Source organism: Chiloscyllium punctatum, chromosome 41 (assembly GCF_047496795.1).
Source record: "Chiloscyllium punctatum isolate Juve2018m chromosome 41, sChiPun1.3, whole genome shotgun sequence".
In the NCBI taxonomy this organism is placed as follows: Eukaryota; Metazoa; Chordata; class Chondrichthyes; order Orectolobiformes; family Hemiscylliidae; genus Chiloscyllium; species Chiloscyllium punctatum.
Window position 1 is genome coordinate 27591265 of NC_092779.1, and position 25836 is coordinate 27617100.

The window sequence follows — 25836 nt, forward strand, 5'->3', positions numbered from 1 at the left end:
TGAAAGGGGCCTGACATTGATACAGCTTGCTAACTTTTGGATATAAGACCATAAGACATAGGAGTGGAAGTAAGGCCATTCGGCCCATCGAGTCCACTCCGCCATTCAATCATGGCTGATGCGCATTTCAGCTCCACTTGCCAGCGTTCTCCCCGTAGCCCTTAATTCCTCTAGACAACAAGAACCTATCAATCTCGGCCTTGAAGACATTTAGCGTCCCGGCTTCCACTGCACTCCGTGGTAATGAATTCCACAGGCCCACCACTCTCTGGCTGAAGAAATGTCTCCGCATTTCCGTTCTGAAATGACCCCCTCTAATTCTAAGGCTGTGTCCACGGGTCCTAGTCTCATGTTCCTCAGGCGGATGTGAAAATTCTGGGTCCTATTTTAAAGAAAAGTAGAGGCGTTCTCCCTTGAGATTTTGACAATATTTATTCCTCAGTCATAGAGATGTACAGTCAACATCGCAAAAATTCATGAATGCTACAGGAACTTTATTGATGGCCATGTTTTTCACGTTGCAAGAATGATCACACTGCAAAAAGTAATTAACTGCTTGCAAAAGACTTTTGACCATCCTTAGATCCTGAACACCATTATAAAAATGCCAATCTGTTCTTTTAATGCAGCCTCTTTCCTCCAGTTTGTGTGTCTTTGCTTCCATCTTCCACTTTATCAAGCAACTGTTCAATGATTTGTGGCAGAGAATTCCAAAGTTTAGCCACTCCATTGAGACCAGTAAGACACACTGGTGGTAACTTTAACTTCTATGATTGTCTTCCTAACATCTGTGGCCTCTAAGAATAAGTTGAGCTTCAATGGCTCATACACTGAAACAGATCTCTTATTGGCCATAGTTATAATTTGTAGACATGTCACGATGGATCATGTGATTTATAGGTCCCACTTAATTCTTGCCCTCTGCATATTGAAGTTTGTATTAGAACTTGCCCTCTTAGTCTTGCTTCAGTTTATCAAATTTCTATCCCAATTTTTCTTCAAATAAAATGTTTACTGTTGCATTTTTATTTGTGTGTGACCAAATCTGTTGTTTTGTCCTGCAGGAAGCTCGGCAGAAGTTTCGAACTGTTTTAGTCGAAGCTACTGTTAAGCTTGATGAAGCTGGGAAGAAGGTTGGAAAAGCGGTGGATGATTCCAAGCCTTATTGGGAAGCCAGGCGAGTTACACGACTGGTAAGTAGATTTCTCTGCAGGTGTACTTGGATAGTATGAATTCATCATGGATCACTTAGAGAGTCATTATGTTGCAGAGGTAAGCCATGTGGCCCATCAGGACCATACTGACTCTTTGTAGAGCAGATTAGTAATCCAGTTAGTCCCATGTTCAATTACCCTACCCTCAACTCAATCTCCTAAACTTGGCTCGTTTGGCATAACATCACATTTCAAAACCCTTTGAATCAACAGTGTGAAGAAGAACATCAGTTTTCTTTGTGTCCAGTCCAATATTTATCCCTCAACCAACAACCTGAAGCTAGTTATCTAGTTGTGATCATTTTTCTGTTTGCAAGACCTTGCTGGGCACAAATTGGCTCAACATTTTCTACATTGCAACCAGGACTTCCTTTTGAAAAGTTTTTAAATCGGCCGTAAAGCACTTTGTGAAATCTGAGGTTGTAAAAAGAACAAGTGCGATTTCTTTCAAAATGCAAGTCTTTCAAATAGACGTTAGTCTGTTTGAAATTCAAATCTTCTGCATAAATTCATACCAATGTGAACGATTTTTCCCAGTCTTGAATATCTTAGGATTGTTATTTAGCTTCTCATTTAGTTTGTAGGTATACCCAATGGCATGAGTGGGAGTCTTGAATTACTTCTTTGGTTTCTCACTTTTTAAATTTGATCAGTAGGTTCCGAGCACCCATTCTCCACCTAACCTCAGAAATCAGTGCCATGGGTTTCTGTTGGGAATTTTCACAGTTCTCTGCAGCATGCTTTCCAAAAGCCATTGGTTTGGATGGTTAATAATCAGGGGCCCTACAAACTGCAAGTTTATATATCTTAATAATGCTATCACTCATTCCATTAGTTGTAAAATGCTTTGGGAAATTCCATTTTCATTAAAGGTGCTTTGTAAATGCAGATTTTTCTTTTATCTTGGTCATGTTCCATGTATGCAATGTCATGGGAGATCAGCCAGTGTATTGAGTTAAACTATATTGTTTCCTTGATGATTTAATTGAACAGTCCCACTCTAGGACTTAAAGTCAGGACTGACATCTTAATTGCAGTAATAAAGAATGCCGCACTGTCAGGTACCATGTTTCTCAAGTGATGTTCCAGTGAGGATGTCATCCCTCTCGTTATGAATTTAAAAGATCCCAAGGCACTGTACTTTGAAGACAAGGAGGGAATTATCACTAGTGTCCTGATCAACATTTATCTCTCAATGACACTGTGAAATCAGATTGTATAAATATTATCATCTTTCTGTGTACAAGTTGGTATTTCTGATCTTACAACAGTGACTACATTTCTGTCGTACTTTTGGCCATAAAACACTTCATGATGTTTGATGGTCAAGAAAAGTGCTATATAAATGAAAGTCTTTTTACTGGAGTAATGAGCGTACTTCAGCATCCCCTCCACATTTCTAATCTACAAAATTCTAGCAACGTAATTCACAAGTAAGTGGTTTCGGATCAAAAACATTTTCTTGATATTAAATTGCTTTAACAAGAAAGAAAGAAATATGCTTTCCATAAAATTTGAATCCCATTTCAATTAGTCACTTAATGTGGTAGATATTTCACCCAGAATGTTTAATTAAAATAGTGACCTATTATTCCCTTTTTTCTTTATTCATTATAATTTAAAGAATTAGAATGAAGCATTTTGAGTCATAGTCATAGAGATGCACAGCACGGAAACAGACCCTTTGGTCCAACTTGTCCATGCAGACCAGATATCCCAAATCTAGTCCCACTGGCAGTATCCAGCCCATATCCCTCAAAACTGTTCCTATTCATATACCAATCCAGATGCCTTTTAAATGTTGCAATTTTACCAGCCTCCACCACTTTCTCTGGCAGCTCATTCCATACACGTACCACCCTCTGAGTGAGAAAAGTTGCCTCTTAGGTCTCTTTTATATCTTTTCCCTCTCACCCTGGGTCCTCTAGTTTTGGACTCCCCCACCTCAGGGAAAAGACTTTGTCTATTTATCCTATCTATGCCCCTCATGATTTTATAAACCTCTATAAGGTCATCCCTCAGCTTCCAACGTTCCAGGGAAAACAGTCCCAGCCTATTCAACCTCCCTCTATAGTTCAAATCCTCTAACCTTGGGAATGTCCTTGTAAATCTTTTCTGAACTCTTCCAAGTTTCATATGAATTGAGGCTGCTGTGACCTGATTTAACATCGGATTTTATGTCTCATTCTGTAAGGTCCCTCATTTGGTATCCTACAGGGATGCATGATTATAATACTTGATATTCCAACTATGTTGACAATGAACCTTTTATAAATTAAGCACCTTTTAAAAACAGATGGAATTGATAATAGAGCAGAATTTGTATTAAGAAGAATCATAGAAGAATCATAGAATCCCTACAGAAAGAATAGTTTTCTTTCACAGACTCTGACGTATGGGGAATAAATATCCTTTATATTACGTGAACAAATGGTACCTCAGGCGATAGCCAGCAAATTGTTTTCGTAGCTGGCTAAAAACTACTTTATAAGGAACTAAGTGTGACATTTTGATTTGTAAATTAAGATCAAATTATGTGTTTGTGGTAACAGAACAGATTGTCCACTTCTGTGTTTATCAACTCAATCAGTATCAAATAAATTCATTATTTGGAGATGCCGGTGTTAGACTGGATTGGACAAAGTTAAAAATCACACAATACCAGGTTTTAGTCCAACAGGTTTATTTGGAAACGCCAGCTTTTGAAGCACTGTTCCTTCATCAGGTACCTGGTGTTGTGTGTACCAGATGAAGGAGCAGCGCTTCGAAAGCTAGTGCTTCCAAATAAACCTGTTGGACTATAACCTGGTATTGTGAGATTTTTTTTTTAATCAAATAAATTAAGATTTTCTTATCCAATTAATGTGCCCAACTCAATTGTGATTTCTTGTGTTACAATATTTATAAACACCATCCCATCTGAAACATGTGATCTCCTGGGAGCAGTGCACAAATAGGTCAGAATTCCTCTAACCTGGCCAGTTTGGTGACATTAGTCTGGGCAATCCCTCTCCAACATCCCTGCTTTCCTGTCTCCCCACCACTGCCCAAAACCTAGTGATCAAAACTTGATCACAAGACCATTTTTGCTCTGACTTTCTTTAGAGATGTTGGCTGCAAAGTACTCAATTGAAAGAAATCAGCAAATCATAGAGTTACAGAGATATACAGCACGGAAACAGACCCTTCAGTCCAACTCGTCAATGCCAACCAGATAACCTAAATTAATCTAGTCCCATTTGCCAGCACGTGGCCCATATCCCTTTAAATGCTTCCAATTCATATACCCGTCCAGATGCCTTTTAAATGTTGTAATTATACTACCCTCCACGACGTCCTCTGGGAGCTCATTCCATATGTGCACCACCTTCTGTGTGAAAAAGTTGCCCCTTAGGTCTTTCTTACATCTTTTGTTTCTCACCCTAAACCCTCTAATTTTGGATTCCCCAGTTCCTAGTGAAAAGACCTTGTCTATTTATCCTATCCATGCCCCTCAAGATTTTATAAACCTCTATAAGGTCACCCCTCAACCTCCGATGCTCCAGGGAAAACAGCACCTGCCTATTCATCTTCTCCCTAGAGCTCAAATCCTCCAACCCTGGCAACATTCTTGTAAATCTTTTCTGAACACTTTCAAGTTTCACAACTCCCTTTGTATTGGAAGGAGACCAGAATTGCACACAATACTCCAACAGTGGCCTAACCAATGTCCTGTACAGCTGCAACATGATCTCCTAACTCATGTATTCAATACTCTGACCAATAGAGGAAAGTAAACTAAATGCCTTCTTCACTGTCCTATCAACTTGCGACTCCACTTTCAAGGAGCTATAAACCTGCACTCCAAGGTCTCTTTGTTCAGCAACACTCCCCAGGAACTTAATAGTAAGTGTATAAGTCCCGCCCTGATTTGCCTTTCTAAAATACAGCACCTCACATGTATTTAAGTTAAACTCCATCTACCACTCCTCGGATCATTGGTCCATCTGATCAAGATCCTGTTTTAATCTGAGGTAACCTTCTTCGCTGTCCAATACACCTCAAATTTTGGTGTCATCTCCAGAGTTTACATCCAAATCGTTTATATAAATGACAAAAAGCAGTGGACCCAGCACCAATTTCTGTGGCACACCACTGGTCACAAGTCTCAAGTCTGAACACCCTCCACCACCACCCTCTATCTTCAAGCAAATTCTGTACCCAAATGGCTCATTCTCCCTGTATTTCATGTGGTCTAACCTTGCTAAGCAATCTACCATGAGGAATCTTGTTGAATGCCTTACTGAAGTCCACACAGATCATCGAGGAGAAAGTGAGGACTGCAGGTGCTGGAGATCAGAGCTGAAAATGTGTTGCTGGAAAAGCGCAGCAGGTCAGGCAGCATCCAAGGAACAGGAGAATCGATGTTTCGGGCATAAGCCCTTCTTCAGGAATGAGGAAAGTGTGTCCAGCAGGCTAAGATAAAAGGTAGGGAGGAGGGACTTGGGGGAGGGGCGTTGGGAATGCGATAGGTGGAGGGAGGTCAAGGTGAGGGTGATAGGCCGGAGTGGGGTGGGGGCGGAGAGGTCAGGAAGAAGATTTCAGGTGAGGAAGGCGGTGCTGAGTTCGAGGGATTTGACTGAGACAAGGTGGGGGGGAGGGGAAATGAGGAAACTGGAGAAATCTGAGTTCATCCCTTGTGGTTGGAGGGTTCCCAGGCGGAAGATGAGGCGCTCTTCCTCCAACCGTCGTGTTGCCATGGTCTGGCGATGGAGGAGTCCAAGGACCTGCATGCCCTTGATGGAGTGGGAGGGGGAGTTGAAGTGTTGAGCCACGGGGTGGTTGGGCTGATTGGTCCGGGTGTCCCAGAGGTGTCCTCTGAAACGTTCCACAAGTAGGCGGCCTGTCTCCCCAATATAGAGGAGGCCACATCGGGTGCAGCAGATGCAATAGATGATGTGTGTGGAGGTGCAGGTGAATTTGTGGTGGATATGGAAGTGTCCCTTGGGGCCTCGGAGAGAAGTAAGGGGGGAGGTGTGGGCACAGGTTTTTGCATTTCTTGCGGTTGCAGGGGAAGGTGCCAGGAGTGGAGGTTGGGTTGGTGGGGGGTGTGGACCTGACGAGGGAGTCACGGAGTCTTTTCGGAACGCTGCTAGGGGAGGGGAAGGAAATATGTCCCTGGTGGTGGGGTCCGTTTGGAGGTGGCAGAAATGACGGCGGATGATACGTTGGACATGGAGGTTGGTGGGTTGGTAGGTGAGGACCAGTGGGGTTCTGTTCTGGTGGCGGTTGGAGGGGCGGGGCTCAAGGGCGGAGGAGCGGGAAGTGGAAGAAATACGGTGGAGGGCATCGTCGACTACGCCTGGGGGGAAATTGCGGTCCTTGAAGAAGGAGGCCATCTGGGTGGTATGGTTTTGGAACTGGTCCTCCTGGGAGCAGATGCAGTGGAGATGAAGGAATTGGGAATATGGGATGGCATTTTTACAGGTGGCAGGGTGGGAGGCGGTGTAGTCTAGGTAGCTGTGGGAGTCGGTCGGTTTATAGTAAATTTCCGTGTCGATTCGGTCCCCCGAGATAGAAATGGAAAGGTCTAGGAAGGGGAGGGAGGAGTCTGAGATGGTCCAGGTGAATTTGAGGTGGGGGTGGAAAGTGTTGGTAAAGTGGATGAACTGTTCAACCTCCTTGTGGGAGCACGAGGCAGCGCCGATACAGTCATCGATGTAGCGGAGGAAAAGCTGGGGGGTGGGACCAGTGTAGCTGCGGAAGATGGACTGTTCCACATATCCTACGAAGAGGCAGACATAGCTGGGGCCCATGCGGGTGCCCATGGCTACTCCTTTGGTTTGGAGGAAGTGGGGGGATTGGAAAGAGAAGTTGTTCAGGGTGAGGACCAGTTCAGTCAGTCGAAGGAGGGTGTCGGTGGAAGGGTACTGGTTGGTACGGCGGGAAAGGAAGAAGCGGAGGGCTTTGAGTCCTTCGTGATGGGGGATGGAGGTGTGCAGGGACTGGATGTCCACAGTGAAGATAAGGCATTGGGGACCGGGGAAGCGAAAATCATGGAGGAGGTGGAGGGCGTGGGTGGTGTCCCAAACGTAGGGGGGGGGAGTTCTTGGACTAAAGGGGACAGAACCGTGTCGAGGTATGCAGAGATGAGTTCGGTGGGGCAGGAGCAGGCTGAGACAATGGGTCGGCCGGGGCAGTCAGGTTTGTGGATTTTGGGCAGGAGGTAGAAACGGGCGGTGCGGGGTTGTGGGACTATGAGGTTGGAGGCGGTGGATGGGAGATCCCCTGAGGTGATGGGGTTATGGATGGTCTGGGAGATGATGGTTTGGTGGTGGGAGGTGGGGTCATGGTCAAGGGGGCAGTAGGAGGAGGTGTCTGCAAGCTGGCGTTTAGCTTCAGCAGTGTAAAGGTGGGTGCGCCAAACTACTACCGCGCCTCCCTTGTCTGCTGGTTTGATAGTGAGGTTGGGGTTGGAACAGAGGGAGTGGAGGGCTGCACATTCAGAGGGTGAGAGGTTGGAGTGGGTGAGAGGGGTGGAGAAGTTGAGGTGGTTAATGTCGTGGCGGCAGTTGGCTATGAAGATCATGTTCACCTCTCTGCCCTCATCAATCCTCTTCATTATTTTTTCAAAACATTCAGTCAAGTTAGTGAGACATGTTTTCCCAGGTGAAAGGCTGGGAATTCTGTGGCACTTACTATAGAATCCCTATAGTGTGGAAACAGTGCCTTTGGCCCAACATATCCATACCAACCCTCTGAAGAGTAACCCACTCAGAACCATTCTCCTACCCTATTATCCTCCAATTACCCCTGACTAATGCACCTAACCTACACATCTCTGAACACTATGGGCAATTTAGCATTGCCAATTCATCTGACCTGCATTTCTTTAGATTGTCCTGTCTCTCCAAATCTGTCCAACATCAAAATGCATGAATCAAAAAGCTCATGGAATTTTCTCCATTCGCCTGGATAGGTGCAGTTCCAATGACAATTGAAAAGCATGACATCATCCACGACAAAACAGTTAAGTTGATTGGGTCCGATGCTCAACACCTTCAATGTTCACTCATTCCACTGCTGATATACAATGGCAGTTGCATGTACCATCTAAAAGGTGCTTTATAGATCTCAAACAGGTTCTTTATATAGCATTGTCCAAACCTGTGAGCTCTACCTCCTCTAAGGATAAGGCATGGCAACATTACAAACCTGCAAGTTCCCTTCAAGTCATTACCTTGCTGACTTGGAACTACATCTCCATTCCTTCACTGCTGCTGGGTGAAATTCCTGGAACTGCCTTCCGAATAGCACAGATTGTACCATTGTAGCAGTTCAAGGATGAGTTCAACACCATCGGCAATGAGTCTAGCCAGTGAAGCCCACATTCCAATCATTACACACCTACATTTTATAGAGTTCACTTTATTTTTAATTGTTGTGCACAGAATACACACTCTTGTCAACTTCAGGACCAACTTTTTTGTGACCAGTAAGGACTTTCAGGTATTGGACGGCTTTGAAATTTGGAGAAACTATTGCTACGGACCAAACCAGATGCCCTCAATGTTTTAAGAAGGTAGCCTAGACCATAACTTTTTCTCATTTAAAGGGCAAATGTAAAGTGCTGTGTTCCAGATGCAGTTCGACTGGTCACACTACTGAACATTGAGCAAAACACATGGGACTAGTTTAGTTTAGGATTATATTCAGCATGGACTGAAGAGTTTGTTTCCATGTTGCATGACTCTGACTATAGTTGAAATACAACAAAAGAATGCAGAACTTGGTACAACTTAACTCTACTGGAAAACTTGACAGTAACTATTACTAATTAACTGTTCCAACAGAGTAACATGCTATAAACCTGAGTTCTGAGGAAGGGGCAGTGGACCTGAAAAGTTAACTCTGATTTCTCTTTACAGATGCTGCCAGACCTGCTGAGCTTTTCCAGCAACTTCTGAGTTTGTGTCCATAAACACACCCCTTTTGCAAAAATGCAAATTCAGAAAACAGAATTTTCTGACATGCAACTCTGGTAATCGGAAGAGAAACCCCAGCCTCCAGCTGTAACCGAGAAAGGGGACCAAAATTAGCCTCTACTTCCTCAAGACTGAATGAGTTTGTGGCAGAAGTGTAATAACTAACAAATGTGAAGCCCAGAACTTTGATGATATTTTGGATGCTGAACAACCTCCTCGGCTTCCAAGATAGTTAGCAGGAAGTATACCCTCATCTTGGTTAGGAATTGTGTCACCTGCCATTATGGGATTGGACAAAAAAAAACTTATGCTGTATTCATTGACTATGAGGGGGCCTAATGCATATAACCTCAGGAGTGGTGTGTCGTGAGGTAGCTACTGCCAGGGAAATGAAACCTCCTTGTGGCTAGTGGGATATTACATCCTACACTGTTTGACAGCTTTTCTTTTATAGATATTTTTATTAGAAATTTAACATTTTTACAAGTTTACAAAAATAAACAAAACTCTCAAGTACAAAGATTGATATACAATTAAATCTTAAATAACCAAAATTTAACAAAAGAAAAATACCGAGAAAAATAAACAAAACTCAACTAACTACTAATCTAACCTACAACTAACCAGAGTGTATATTTAAGTCTCTTACATTATTCAAATAAGAGAAAGAGAGAAAAAAAAACAGCGGATAATATAGAAATTGGGTAGTGAGATATATGCTCGGAATGTGTTGACATCAAATGTAACAAAACCCATATTCGTGCGGGATTCCTCTTCCAAGGGGCCCCGGACCAGCCAGGTTCGTAATCTCAATTAAATAAAAGCCCTTGTTAGGATAGCCGAAATATCTGTATTCATAGAATTCAAGGAGGGCTTCCATATTTTATAAAATAATTCGGTCTTTTGGTGCACCATATTTCGGTGCACCATATTTGTAAGGAAGTCAAGGGGAATACATTCCATAATTAATCTGTACCAATTTGAAAATCCAGGGGGGCCCCTCAGCCACCCAGTTTACCAAAATATTTTTCCTTGCACAGAAAGAGAGAATAGAAAATAGTCTCTTCCCGTGCATATCCAGGGAGGATAAGTTCGAAAAGCCCAAAATGAGAAATACAGGGTCCACTTTAATTTCCGTATCTAAAATTTCTGTCAGGGCACTTGCTACTTTAGTCCAGTATCCATGGATCTTATGACAGGTCCATAGACAATGTACAAGAGTGCCCACCTCTATTTTACATTTGGGGTTTGACAGCTTAATCATTATCATGGGCTGGTGTCCTTCCATGAAGTGTGTTAGTGGATGTTACTGGAGTGTGTCACAGTTTGGACTGACTTGTTTTTGCACTTGTTCTTCCTCTGTGTACCTGGATCTGAAGGTCTTTCTGCATTGCTTTCAGATTTACTTTTAAAATGGAGATGGCAAAGATTTGCTAAATAAAAGGCAGGTTCAATTTTAAATCCTGCCGAGGGAGGATATTTCCTTTAAGAATTTGGTAACAAAATGGAAAACCTGTTCCCAACATTACTTCAGAGAATTTAGATTAGATTGCATTCCCTACAATGTGGAAACAGGCCCTTCGGTCCAACAAGTCCACACTGACCCTCCGAAGAGTAACCCACTCAGACTCATTCCCCTTTGACTAATGCACCTAACTCTTTGGACAATTTAGCATGGCCAATTCACCTGACCTGCACATCTTTGGACTGTGGGAGGAAACCGGAGCACCTGGAGGAAACTCATGCAGACACGGGGAGGATGTGCAAACTCCACACAGACAATCACCTGAAGCTGAAATCAAACCCGGGTCCCTGGCGCTGTGAGGCTGCAGTGCTAACCACTGAGCCACTGTGCCGCCCCCATGGTGAACTTGAAGGAAGTCTTCAACCTAAACATGTTGGAAAGAACTGAAAGGGTACTTTCCGGTGGTACCAGCCAAGGGTTTAAGACAAGGGAATTGATGGCTAATATAACTTGCTGCCTCATTTATATTTCCTCTCCTTTTTCTTTCCCACTAACTGCAATAGAAAACTAGGCCCACACAAACCTGACAAGTGATCCATTGCCATCTTTTTAGGGTACTTTTAACACTACTGCCTGGATGTTCAAAAAGACCTGGGAGTTTAGTTGTATTGATCATTAAAATGCCACAAACAGGTACAGAAAACCATCAAGAAAGCTCATGGACTGTTGACCTTGATATCCAGAAGTGTGGAGTATAAGGAGAGAGAAGTTATGCTGCAGCTATACAAAATTCCAGTTAGATTTCACTTGGAGTACTGGAAGCAGATCTGGGCACCATACCTTAGGAAGGATATGATGGTCTTGGAGGGAGTCCAGTGTAGGTTTACAAGAATGATACCTGGATTTCAGGGGTTAAGAGGAGAGATTATACAAATCAGGTCTGTTTTCTCTAGAATTTAGTTGGGGTGATCTGATCAAAGTCTTCAATATATTACCAGGAACAGACAGGGTGGATAAAGATAAACTATTTAACTAAAGATAAACAGATAAATTGGTTGGGGATTGTAGAACTAGGGGGCATAGTCCGAGAATTAGTGCTGGACTATTCAGGAGAGATGTTAACCAACATTTCTACACAGATAGGGTGGTAGAAGTTTGGAACTCTCTTCTACAAACAGCAGTTGATGTTTGATCAGTTGTTAATTTTAATTCTAAGCTAGATAAATTTTTGTTAAGCAAAGATATGGGCCAAAGGTAGGTATGTAAAGTTTTAGGCCACAGATCAGCCATGACCTTGTTAAATGGCAGAACAGGCTCGATGGAATGAATGGCCTGCGCCTGTTATTATGGACTGTTAAGTTAACCAAATACTGATAGCACAATCAATTGTGACTCAGTCAGTTGTTGTTTTCTTGCCTCTGAGGCAGAGACTTGACTGTTCATGTCTCACTCCAAGCAGGTTACTGCAGAATTGCTCACTGAACTGAGAGAGATGATGTCTTTCGAATAAGCTTTTAACCTGGGAGCCTATTGGCTCATTGCGAGTGATTGGGAGGGGGATGTTGAGTTGAAGCAGATCAGCCATATTCATATTGAATGGCTGATCAGGCCCAAGCAGCTGTGTGGTCTACTCCTCAGATTCCCTATGCAATCATTAATGTCTTGCCTGCGTCCCACATTCTACAATTCAAGCCACTTTCTCAGGAGGTAGCAGCACCAGAAGGGAAGTTGAGACCTCGCTCACATGGGCCTCCTCCTACATGTCACCCGCCCTGATTGCTGAACCCTGCTGTCACGAGCTGCCTAACTGACTGCTTCTTACTGCCTGTGCAGATGAGACCCAGATGTTAAAATCTTACTTGCCTGGGCCTTGCATTGCCAAAGTCTCAGCAAAGATATACATTCAGCCCTTGTCCCACATCTCATTTGCCAGCAAGACTTCAGCCCTGTTCAAACTCCATTTTTGTTTTATTTTGACTTCTGAAACTTGATCAGGGAGATAACTGGAGTTACCCTATTCCATATAATCATATGAAGTGATTAGTAACACAAAGATAGGTATATATTTAGTGACAGTATTTATTAGTATTTATATTACATGTGCCAAGTCACTGCTGTCTGACAGAGTCTGCATTGCAGCTGGGCATGAACCGAATCCTCTGTGGTTGGAATTGATTCAAGCGCTAATGGGCTCAGACTAGTAACTGCAATATACGTTCAGGCAAATGAATGTGAAATTAACATGTTTGTGGCCTTGCATTGATTTGGGTAGGTTTATGAGTGGCTGGGTGGGTTGAGAAAGATGTGAATGAGATTTATTCCCAACGTAACCTTGGTGTCCTGAATGAAAGCACTCTTGTTCCTCTTGGCCATCAACCGTGCCATAAAAATATTTCACTCTGCAGGAAGCTGTCTTTGTCTCTGTTTCACTGTGAGTAGACAAGGGTTTAACCTGGGAGACTGCTTGTAGCTTCAGTATAGCAGACACTGATTGTTCTACCTCCCTTGTGTGACAGGGCTACCTGCTCTCATCCAATCTCTATTAAAAGGGGGAGTGGGTGGATTGACTTTCAGATGTTTAAAGCATTAACACCCCAGTCACTCCAAGTCATCCTTTCATGCTGTGATGAACATTTTGACCTGGATGTCTATCCTGCACTTTAAGTTTGCAGCAAGTATTGCTGTGGAACCTGTGGCTCCCCTGCCATGAATGTTGAAGGTCTTAATGTTCAGTTGTGGTGGTCTGAAGATCAGTGGAAGAGAACTCCTGTTCAGGATCATCGTATCAAATGGGCATCTGGTCTGAAGAACAGTATGGGGGGGGAGGATGAAAAATAAAACTAACTACATTGAAGCCCAGTAGTTAGAATAAATGGATGACTGCAGCAATTATGAAATGCTTTAAAATTCCCCAATTGTATATCCACAAAAGGGACAAGCGCAATTCAAAATAAAGCAATTCTACCACAATAAGGACCTAACTCCCTTTGTTAGTTCTGTAAGTTTCTCCTTGGACCCTGCACCCTAATACAATACCAATTTATTTTATGTTGTGCATCAGTTGTGTTGCAGGCTGGCCTCTAAGATCTATGGGATTGTTTTAAGATTTTAATATAGAGTACATAGAACACAGAACATTCCAGCACAGTACAGGCTCTTTGGCCCTCGATGTTGCGCCGACCTGTGGAACCAATCTGAAGCCCATCTCACCTACTCGTCCATAAGCCTACCCAATGACCATCTAAATGCCCTTTAAAGTTGCGAGTCTATTACTGTTGCAGCAGTGTGTTCCACGCCCCTACTACTCTCTGAGTAATGGAACTACCTCTGACATCTGTCCTATATCTATCACCCCTCAATTTAAAGCTATGTCCCTTGTGCTAGCCATCGCCATCCGAGGAAAAAGGTTCTCACTGTCCAACCTATCTAATCCTCAGACTATCTTATATGTCTCAATTAAGTCACCTCTCAACCTTCCCCAAGTCCCTCAGCCTTTCCTCGTAAGACCTTCCCTCCATACCAGGCAACATCCTAGTAAATCTCCTCTGAACCCTTTCCAAACCTTCCACATGTATCCTATGATGCGGCGACCAGAACAGTACACAATATTCCAAATGTAGCTGCACCAGAGTTTTGTTCGGCTGCAGCATGATCTCATGGTTCTGAGACTTAATCCCTCTACCAAAAAAGCTAACACATCGTATGCCTTCTTAATAACCCTATCAACCTGGGTGGCAACTTTCAAGGATCTATGGACCTGGACACCGCGAACTTTCTGCTCATCTACACAAGACTCTTACCATACCAAATGAACCTTCCAACTTAGTGAGCAAACCTACATCCAGAACCTCAGCCTGAGCTACAAATCTTCTCAAAAATTCTTTGTCTACTGACCTCAGTGTCTTCCGCAAATTCACTAACCCATCCTTCTGTGTCCTCATCCAGGTCATTTACATAAATGACAAGCAACAGTGGACCCAAAACAGATCCTTGTGGTATCCCACTAGTAACTGAACTCCAGGATGAATACTTCCCATCAACTGCCACCCTCTGTCTTCTTTCAGCTAGCCAATTTCTAATTGAAAAAAGCTAATTCACCCTTAATCCCATGCCTCTATTTTGTGCAATAGCCTACCATGGGGAACCTTATCAAATGCCTTACTGAAATCCATATACACCACATCAACTGCTTTACCCTCATCCACCTGTTTGGTCACCTTCTCAAAGAACTCAATAAGGTTTTGTGAGGCATGATCTACCCTTCACAAAACCGTGTTGGCTATCCCTAATCAACTTATTCCTTTCTAGATGATTATAAATCTTGTCTCTTACAACCTTTTCCAACACTTTACTCACAACTGAAGTAAGGCTCACTGGTCTATAATTTCCAAGGTTGTCTCTATTCCCCTTCTTGAACAAGGGGGCAACATTTTCTAACCTCCAGTCTTCTGGCACTATTTCTGTAGACAATGACAACATAAGGATCAAAGCCAAATGCTCTGCAATCTCCTCCCCGGCTTTCCAGAGAATCCTAGGATAAATCCCATCCTGCCCAGGGGACTTACCTATTTTTACCATTTCCAGAATTGCTAACCCTCCTCCTTGTGAACCTCAATCCCATCTCATCTCGTAGCCTGTATCTCAGTATTCTCCTCAACCACATTGTCTTTTTCTAGTGTGAAAACTGATGAAAAGTATTCATTTAGCACTACCTCTATCTCCTCTGACTCCACGCACAGAAAGCCTTGGGGTTTTCCTTGATCCGATCTGCTGACAACTTCTCATGTCCCTTCCTGGCTCTTCTTAGCTCTCTCTTTAGGTCTTTCCTGGTTAACTTATAACTGTCAAGCGCCCTAACTCAGCCATCACATCTCATCCTAACCTAAGTACAGTTTCCACAGTTCGTACTAAGTGGAACTAGTTTCTCTCTTCCTGTTCTATCAAAACCCCTCTTAATTTTCAGAACTGTAGATTTGCATGTTTGTACAACTTAAGTCTAATGTTGCTCGGGCATTTGAATCAAATGTAGTGCATCTGGTGGTTTAAAGGTTGAAAACCCATGTTTTAGATTCGGAAGTGGTTGCTAGGTTTAGAATAAGAGCAGGAGAGTTGACGTTTCAGACATAAGCTCTTCATCAGGAATGAGGGGCTTATGCTTGAAACATCGACTCTCCTGCTCCTCTGATGCTGCCTGACTGGATGTGCTTTTCCAGCACCACATGCTTCGACTCTGATCACCAGTATCACTTTCTCCTATTTTAGAATAAGCCAATTCTCTTTGTCTTAATTTTTGTCTGTTTCTGAACGTCCTGATTCCTTAATTTGTTTGAGAATATCTAATGAAATTTCTTTTGAATCGATGGTGTTTTATGAAAATATATCTGGTCTTTTACATGTGGGATTCCCCTTCCTGTGTGTAGTTATCACTGTTACTTTGTTGGAGGTTAACCAAACCTCTTCCTTGTTTGCCTCTGTTAATTTGTTAGGTTATTTTACAAGGGGATTTTTACTGGGAATACCTTAAAAACTTAGTGCGGGTTTGCTCACGTCGAAGAGACATGCCAGAACCAAGTTGTTGGGCTCAGTGGCTATTTCTTATTATATTTTGTATTCTGCATTAATCCTTATGCTGACATAATTGTTTCAGCCAATCACATTACTTTCTGAAGTGCAGAAAGTGTTATCTGATGAAATGAGAACAGATGCAAGCACCCATGTCATATTCTGTTTGCATTTCCTACTGAGCTGCATTGGAATATTATATTACTGGTTGCAACTCTTTTTTGCCAAGTCATTTTAAAAGTGCTTTGGGTCCTTTTGCAGGATTCAATATTCCCACAGTGAACAGAGCCTGCTTAACAGTGCAGGCTACTTGCCAGTTCTTTCCGAGGGTTGTATTACTTAGCCTGGGAGCTTGTTGTTATAATGACTTGAGTTTTATCAGTGAAGCCATTCATTGAATTCTGTCATGTCTGTGCTGACTTGTAGGAACCAGTGAACAGTGACTTTAGGCTTCTGGTTGTTGCTATGTCAGTAGGTTGTTCGATGTAATCAGGAGAGCTTAGGTTCGGTTCAAGTATGCTTAACCCATGGGAGCATTGGTCAGAGTACGTTATTTTACTGTTCTGTATGTTGGGATGACTGATTTGATTGACTTATTGTTGTCAAATATACTGAAATACAGTGAAAAGTGTGGTTTTGTGTACTCTATGATACCATACAGAGTGCATCAGGGTAGCAGAGCAGAATGCAGAATACAGTGTTACAGGTGCAGAGAGGGACATCAGGATTAATATTTGAGGGGTCCATTCAAAAGTCTGAAAACAGTGGGGTCGAAGCTGTTCTTAAATCTATTTGTACATGTACTCAAACTTTTATATCTTTTGCCCAATGGAAGAGGGTGGAAGAGAGTATAACTGGGGTGGGAGGGGTCTTCGATTATGTTGGTTGCTTTCCTGAGGCAGTGGGAAGTGTAGATGGAGTCAGTGAAGAGAAGGCTGGTTTGTGGGATGGACTGGGCAGTTGCCAAACCATGCTGTGATGCATCCAGATAGGATGCTTCCTGCGGTGCATCCGTAAGGACTGGTAAGGGTCCTTGTGGACATGCCGAATTTCCTTAGCTGCCTGAGGAAGTAGAGCCGTTGTGCCTTCTTGTCCGTTGCATCGACGTTGGGGGGGACCAAGACAGGTGGGTCCGTATTGTACAAAATGAGAATCTCAGGATGCCCTGCTCTTTCATATTGCCCTGTCTCATTTTAAAAAAAAGTCATCCTCCAGGAATGATTTCATAGAGAGTATGCCTGCTACAGTTATTAACGCTTTGAGCCAGCATTATTTTGAAATGGTGGAAGGTTTCGACTGTCCATATGGTAGGATCTGCAGTTGATCAGGAATCGATTTGAGCTGCTGCAGGTATACACACCACACTTGCCAGAGTGGGAGGGCCACAACTCCCCATGGCAAAAAAACAAACAAAAGAAACCTTGGAATTCAAGCTGGCCCGATGTAAGTGGCTGAGGGAGTCAGCAGTAACGATGCCATCCCTGTGGCTTGGAGGCAGTAAAGCAAAAAGCTTAAGGATTTGAGGACAGTGGGAAAGGCGGGTGACATAGAAGTTTATGGGGCCTTGGCCCACACCTTATGCTTCTCAGTGGCCTGCTGCACAGCACTTCACTGAACACTGCACCTTGCTGGTACTGATCTCCTTGCATTTCCAATGAGGAACGTGATTGCGCTGCATCTGAACTAAGTTTATTCTGCTTCCTCTCAGGCACAGCTGGAGGCCCAGAAGGCAACCCAAGATTTTCAACGAGCCACTGAGGTGTTGCGAGCGGCCAAGGAGACCATTGCACTGGCTGAACAGAGGCTATTGGAAGACGAGGAACGTCAGTTTGACTCAGCGTGGCAAGAGATGCTTAATCATGCAACACAGCGGGTAGGTCCAACTCTAATCTCTATGTCTGAGTCTATAGGTGACAAATTCTATACTGCTGTTCCTGAAGCTAATCTGCAGGAGACTTTGCTGTGATCCTGGATTTTGATGAATGTACTTATTAATTAAAATGCATAGAAATAAAGATCCTGCTTGGAATGTTTATTCCCTGATCTCAATTCCTGCCTTTCATTTATACTAAAGTCTTGCCTTATTCTAGGCCTTCAGATTGCACCTGCATCAGTTGTTAAAGGCAGCAAGAGAGAAAAATCAGATGGTCAAGAATGGATATGGAATATTCATTGGCTCAGTCAAAGCAGATAAGAAATAGGAGAGCTAAAGAAATGCTGTTGAGATTTACAAGGATGTTGCTGGGATTGAGGGTTTGAGCTATAGGGAGAGGCTGAATAGGCTGGGGCTATTTTCCTTGGGGGGGTCGGAGGCTGAGGGGTGACCTTATATATAAATTTGTGAGGAACGTGGATAGGATGAATAGCCAAGACCTATTTTCCTACTCTAGGAGAGTCCAAAACCAGAGGGTATAGGTTTAAGGTGAGAGGGGAAAGATTTAAAAGTGAGGAGCACTTTTTTGTGTAGAGGGTGGTGCATGTATGGAATGAGTTGCTAAAGGAGTTGGTCACAATTACAACATTTTAAAAGGCATCTGGATAAGTATATGTATAGGTAGGGTTTAGAGGGATATGGGCCAAATGCTGGCAAATGGGACTAGGTAATTTAAGATATCTCGTCAGCATGGATGAGTTGACCTGAAGGCTCTGATTCCATGCTGTATAACTCTGAGTCTATAACTGTATAGGACAGTAGTTAGACAACAACTGGAGTAGACTGCACAGTTTTGATCACCACAAAAGAGATGTGATTACATTAGGGAAGGTACAGAGGGGATCTACGAGGATGTTACTAGGAATGGAAAACAATAGAAAGGATCGGATTGGCAGAGTGTTTTCTTTTGGAAAACAGGAGGCAGAAGGGAGATGTAATTGAAGTATATGAAATCTGTGAAGGGCCGAGATAGCGTGGATAAAAGGGATTACTTCCATTTGTGGAGAGGTTAGTAACTGAGGGGTACCACTTTCAACTAATTGATAGATTAGAGTGGAGTTGAGGAGTAATTTGTTTATCTAGAGGATGTTGTGCATTTGCAGCTCTTTGCCTGCATCAGTGGTCAAGGCAGAAATGTCATTACTACATTAACTCACTTGCATATGCATTTCAGATGCTGTAGCTTGCAGGTCAGAGCTGAATAGCTGTGATGATTTGGATGGGTCAAATGGCCTTTTTCATTGGTTTAGATATTTCTAGGGAGTCTATTTTGAAGATTCTCTCAGCTGCTTGTCACTGTCATTGACTTAGTGAAATAATACACTTCTCTTCTGAGTTGAACCCAGAATTACTGCTCCTCAGTCTAAAATCAGTTTCTATTGAAACACTGAGAAGTTAGTGGTGCAGATGATCGGATGAGAGTCAGACCATCCAATCCAGTCTCTGGATTGCTGTTCAAGTTCAATTCTCATGTGATCTTTACAACTGAGAGAGAGAGACCATTCGGCTCCCAAATGGCTATCGAATTTATTCCCCATGCTGTTTTGCTAGTCCTGCAAACATTTCCTGTTCAAGTACACATCCAATCCCCACTGAAAGGTGCTATTTAACATGCATCTACCGTCCATCAGGGAGAAAGCACACAACTTGCTGCGATTTAAAAAAAACAGAAACATTTGCTCCTCTAATTGCTTTGCTAATGATCTTATGTCATTCCCTTCTGACTAATGACTCCTCTCCCATTGGAAACCATTTCTCTTGATTTTCTCCTACAAAGTCCTTAAAACGTGGGCACACCTCTGTTAAAGTTCCTCATAACCTTCACCGAATTAAAGAGAACGAGCTCCTGTTCCTGTGGCTGCACTTCCTCATTGCGTGCTGCAGGTTGAACTGAAAACCTCTCATTGACAGGAAGTTAGATTTCTCCCTGCTGTGGCCTGATGATCTGGAACTTCCATTTGCCCCATCTGTTACTGGAGCCTGCACGGATTTCCAGCAAACTGAGGCAAGGTCCTGCAGTCACTGCCTGAGTGACATCTGCCCTGATGTAATTTTGTCCTTTTGGGGAAAAAAAATAGAAATGCTCTTGAATCTCTCTCGGTACTGTGGTGAGGTGTTTCTAGTTTATCAGTGACTATAAAGTCCTCAGTTTGCAAACTCCAACTCCAGTTACCATGGGGTGAATATACAATCTTTTGGTTTTGGTCCTTCCCACATTTAAAGTTGTTACTTGTGGACATTTTACTTCTTGTGGCAAGTGGTAAACTACTGAAGCTCTGACCATTAGCGTTTAAAAGTAGATTCAGTGTTGTGTCTGCACTTTAAATAGTTCAGTACTGTTTCCTGCCAATGTGGGACACAAAACGAGAAACATCTTGAGTGACTCATTTTTGGTTCTCTCTCATCATCATTCTTGCAGATGAATTCTATTCAGAGTAATTTTTTTTTTGCAAAAATTTGTTTCTTGAGAAATTTAGCCACAAATTCAATCAATATTTGTGACCAGTGCAATCCCAAGCAATGTCTGTGGCTAATGGAGTTGTTTGTAGGTCAAGTTCCTTAGCTGATCTTCTAATCCTGACTCGTGGGCAGGTATGACATGAAAATGTAAGCCACCTAAAAGAAATAGTGACTCTTGATGCCTATATGTGTTTTCAGAATCCAGTTTAAGTGCTGAATATTAACCGTCAAGGGGAAAGGTGGTTGGAGGAGGCTTGATAAAACCTCAAAGGAGTAATCTGATAAAAACTATCCACCTCCTAGGTTTAACCAGGGTAGGTTTGCATGAGCATTGGGAAGACTTATGGAGTTGAAAGCATTTATGTGAAAATATTTTAAGGGTCAATTGACTGTAAATGTAACCCGCATTTCTGGCTTTAGCAGCCAGCACACAGGTTTCCCACACTGTGAGGGATTTGCCACAGTGCATGAGACAGTGTACAGAATGGACACTTCCTCAGTGAAATTGACAAATTAAGAAGCCTTCAAATGGTGAAATTAACGAGCTGCAGACATGGCCAGGCAAGAGGCTAGTTTTTCCAGTATTTCTGCTAAAACTATGTCTTCATGACTTGTGGGTGGTTTCCAGCTTTTTGAAAGTCAGTTCATTTGTCCTGAACTTCAGTGACCTTGAGTTGCACTCCCCTGCTGTCAGCCTTCACCATAGCATGGGGATCTACTCTACCCGGCACGTCAGAACAAGAGGAAAAGCTAGGAGCAACACCAATAGCAGCAGCTGCCTTCTCAATCCCTTACAACTTCTCAGCACAGAGGGACTGAGCTCCAATGAATCAGAACCACCAACAGAGGATTAGATTGCTTGTAGCCTATCCCTCCTCCCAGTGGTTCAGCTGGGTATGGGTACATACTGCCAGTGACCTTCAAGGTGGCTATTGCTGGAACTTCCTGTCATTGGTCGTTTGCCCCTTCCCACAATTCTGTGCTCTCCGCAAGAATCCAAAATAGAGTTGTGGGTTTGAGGAGTCTAGCGAGAAGGGAAGAACAGCATTTATGAAACATGACTGAGGCGCACACATGAACTAAGATGGCATTGGGAATGAAGTGCCTGAAAAGGGAAATGGTTGAGTGGCACTGTAGTGTGTGTTATTCTGAGGATACTTATACAGGAAGATGGAAGGAAGGTTAGACTGTCACACCTGAACATATGGCATTCACTTTTCTCCAGAACTCACCTTTGCTAGACCCACCCTCTCTTCTGCATTCCTACTGAAGCATCAGAGACCTGATGTACAGTTCAGCAGGCTGATCCCTGCCATGGTCCCTGTAACTCCATCCTTGCTTTGACAGATTTGGTCACTTGCACAGCCTTTCTGGTTGGGAAACCTGGAAATGTAATTCTAATCCTGCAATTAAGTTAAGAATCACAGCAAAGCCCACTAAATCAAAGGGGCTCCTGATCTAGCACCAGTTTCCCTGCTTAGAATAATTCTGGAATAAAATTCCATCACAAATTTAACTTTTTAATAAAACAAGGCTTATTATCTACAAAATAATTAAACAATCACTTTTAACTCATTAATATGGTTTCCTGCTGTTGGTGGTTCTGATTCATTGGAGCTCAGTCCCTCTGTGCTGAGAAGTTGTAAGGGATTGAAAAGGCAGCTCCTGCTATTGGTGTTGCTCCTAGCTTTTCCTCTTGTTCTGACGTGCCGGGTAGAGTAGATCCCCATGCTATGGTGAAGGCTGACAGCAGGGGATTGCAACTCAAGGTCACTGAAGTTCAGGACAAATGAACTGACTTTCAAAAAGCTGGAAACCACCCACAAGTCATGAAGACATAGTTTTAGCAGAAATACTGGAAAAACTAGCCTCTTGCCTGGCCATGTCTGCAGCTCGTTAATTTCACCATTTGAAGGCTTCTCAGTTTGTCAATTTCACATGGATAAGGTGGCAGAAGTGTGGGGAATGGTTGGACAATGAGAGATGTGCAGTTTCTGTAGTTCTAGCTTAACAAATCTGAAACAAACCATGAAAAGTAGACTGAGGTCAGATGGGCCTCTTGATGCTGAAACTTGCGGTCTGAGCTTTTTAGCCATTTTTGTTTAAAAGATACCAGGATCTTGATTTGAGCTCATGTCTCTGATTCTTCCCCTGACCCTCAGGTCATGGAAGCAGAACAAACCAAGACAAGGAGTGAGCTGTTACACAAAGACACGGCTATGAAATACAACGCAGCAATGAGCAGGATGAAGCAATTGGAGAAGAAGCTGAAACGAGCTATTAATAAATCCAAGTGAGTGATTTTTTTTCCCACCCAAACAGTGTGTGCTGCACTCCACTCCCCCATCCTTCACACTCTCGCCCATACCCACTTTTAGATGGCTTGAGGTTGGGAAAGGTACTGTATCAGTGAAAATTATTTCCCTAGATGTGATGAGTCTTTGGTTTTGACTGTAATCCGATGCTTTATGTTATATTCCTGATAACTGGTTGAAGGATCAAACTGGAACCAATCTTTACTCAGTTTAGATTTTTTCACAGAGTGCAACATTACAAGAATATTCTCTCCAACTAAAACACACTACAGTGTCACTTGGTATCTCTTTTATATCTGCACAGGTAACAATCCAATCGATGTATACCAGGTATAGTGCTAAGATCTGGATAGGTTCATGAATATTAAAAAAAATCCAAATTACTCATTTAAACAAAAAAAATCACAGATTTAACTTTTTAATAAAACAAGGCTTTTTGTGTACAAAATAATTAAACAATCACTTTTAACACATTAATATGGTTTCCTACTGTGCTTATGTTATATACTCAAGTTTATGTCCCATCTTCCCTTCTATCAACCTTCAATTATTTATTTTTGTAGGCAGCACCTATAAATCTACCCCAGTCCTTTGGAGAATTTTCTTTAGCTTTAACTATTCCCAGGGGTAAAGTTGCAAGTTACCATCGATTTGACTGTGGAGATTTTGGTCCCTATCTCTGATTACTTTACAGATTCTTTTTCCAAGTCCTCTGTTGGTTACTCTTTTTTTTGGATATGACACTCTGTGATCGATTGTTCTTCCACTAGCTTCAGATTCAGTAAACTTTAAGTTTCTTCTGTTCCTCGCAAGATTCAAACTGAGATTGAGCCAGGAAGGTTGTCTCAATGGACGAGACATTACTCCAAAAGAGCAGATAAAGGCTGTCATCTATTTTGCTGTGTTGAAACAGTTGTACTGTGTGTACGTTTTCTTCTGTCTGAACAGACCAGCAGCTCATATATGAAAACATATAGCTTTCAGTCCACACAAGTGCACCACACTGCACGCCTTTCTAACAATCCGGAATTCTCTGCTTTGCTGTTAATTTTGTTTTGTACTAGTATTCCTGCAAGTTATTCTGTTGAGTGCTTGTTGTTATGGATCAGATCAGATCCCCTCAAAAAATATTTTAAGAAGGTAGTCCAGACCCTAACTTTTTTTTATTTTAGATGTAAAGTGTTTCAGATGGAACTTGACTAGTCTAACTACTTGACGATAAGCAAAACACAATTTATTTAAACACCGTAATTAAAACACAGCCAAAGAATGAGGAATTTGGAATAACAACAGATTGGAAAAATTATCTGAATAATAAATACTGTACTAAAGCTACCTAACTGTTCCAATTTGGTAACATCCCACAAACAGCCACTTTGGCAAAAAGTAAAATTGAGACACAGATTCGCACATGCAGTTCTCCAATCCTGAGGGAAAAAGGATCAAGAGAAGATTCAGAGAGAATAGCAGCCAAGGGACATTTACTGAAGCTTTTGAGACCCCGGTGGTCTCTGATGTTACTGAAGAAACCGAAACCAAAACCCAGAAATCTGGATTTGTGAGAGTTGGCCACATTGAAGCTGTTTTTTTTTAATAGAACCCAAGGCCTCCCAAGCTTTTTACTCAAGAGTTTTCAGGAAACAGTTCGGTACCTCTGCCTTACAACCTTTCTTCAAAAAACCCAGGTCACAGTAATCTCTTAAAGTGATAGCATCATCACAGAGCCAAAAAGCTTTGACAAAAAGTGTCTTTTTTTTCCTGTAATTCCCAAGTAAGTCCCAAGTTCTGTAATACCAAAATACCATGAACTAAAGATATGTAAGGCAATTGTTAATCACAATTAATATAAAGTTAACATCACGTGACTCCTTTATAATCTATGTATGTTCTCTCCTGTGTAGACCGTATTTTGAACTCAAAGGAAAGTATTATCTACAGCTAGAGGTAAGCCTTTTCTTCAAACTATCTGCAGTGTAGGTGGGATCCATTGTTTATATCACTAGGAATATGGATTGTTGAGCAAACATTAGTCTTACCAAGGTGACCCAGCTACTAATTTTAATTGAGAGGGCCTTGCATACACCAATTGAGGGAAATCTGTTTCTTGATGTAAAATTACTTATGTCTGATTCCGTAACTAAGAAAGTAGTGATAATGACCAAAAACTAGCTCACATACTTTGATTTTCATCTTGTAGTTTAACCAATAAATGCACCAAAAGGGTTACATGAATCGACTAGGGAAATATGAATGTTGAGTTCACACGCCTACTGCCATCTTTACTCATCAGAAATGCAGTTGGCTACATTTGTGTTGTCAACAGGCATAATTGACCAGTGGCTATGATATTGGACAGCACTAGTCCAGCCCAATGCTAATGAAAAGGCCGTCCTTTATTAAACTGATGGTAGGTTTATGAAGTTATTTACCTGCTTCAGTTCCTCTGCATGCAGGCTAGGTAGTGAGAAGAAAATGAAATGTTAGGTACGGAGGTAAGTACTGACCCTTGGCTGGTCTTGGACACTGTTCAGACTGCTGTAATCTGGCGTTTTTGGGGGCAAGAGGTGGAGAGGATCACTCAGCGTTTTATACTTTGCTGATTCACTAAGATCTCCACAGTTTCCATTTCTGATTATAGCTCACTCTGTCTCCTGGAAAACGGTGATTGATGAAAATGCAGCTTCCCTGCTGTTTCCCTCCTCAAGCAACTGTGAGAATTGGATCTCGGCAAGTAGCAATACAGCAGCATGACAAAGGGAAGAGAATTGATGGAAAGGCAAAAATAAGGGGCAGCACAGTGTCTCAGTGGTTAGCACTGTTGTCTCACAGCATCAAGGAACTGGTTTCAATTCCATCTGCAGGCGACTGTCTGTATGGAGTTTGCACATTCTCCCCGTGTCTGTGTGGTTGTCCTCCAGGTGCT

The 25836-nt window shown here is 42.5% G+C and overlaps 1 protein-coding gene across 1 annotated transcript in view; it reads left to right on the forward strand.

Moving 5' to 3' along the window:
* Positions 1–25836, forward strand: part of LOC140464955 (SH3 domain-binding protein 5-like) — a 73362-nt gene that overhangs the window by 37757 nt on the left and 9769 nt on the right. The window contains exons 3-6 of the mRNA XM_072560625.1: positions 1065–1193; positions 17914–18078; positions 22761–22891; positions 24815–24857. Of these exons, the coding sequence (XP_072416726.1) occupies positions 1065–1193; positions 17914–18078; positions 22761–22891; positions 24815–24857 (468 nt within the window). The remainder of the gene's footprint in view (positions 1–1064; positions 1194–17913; positions 18079–22760; positions 22892–24814; positions 24858–25836) is intronic.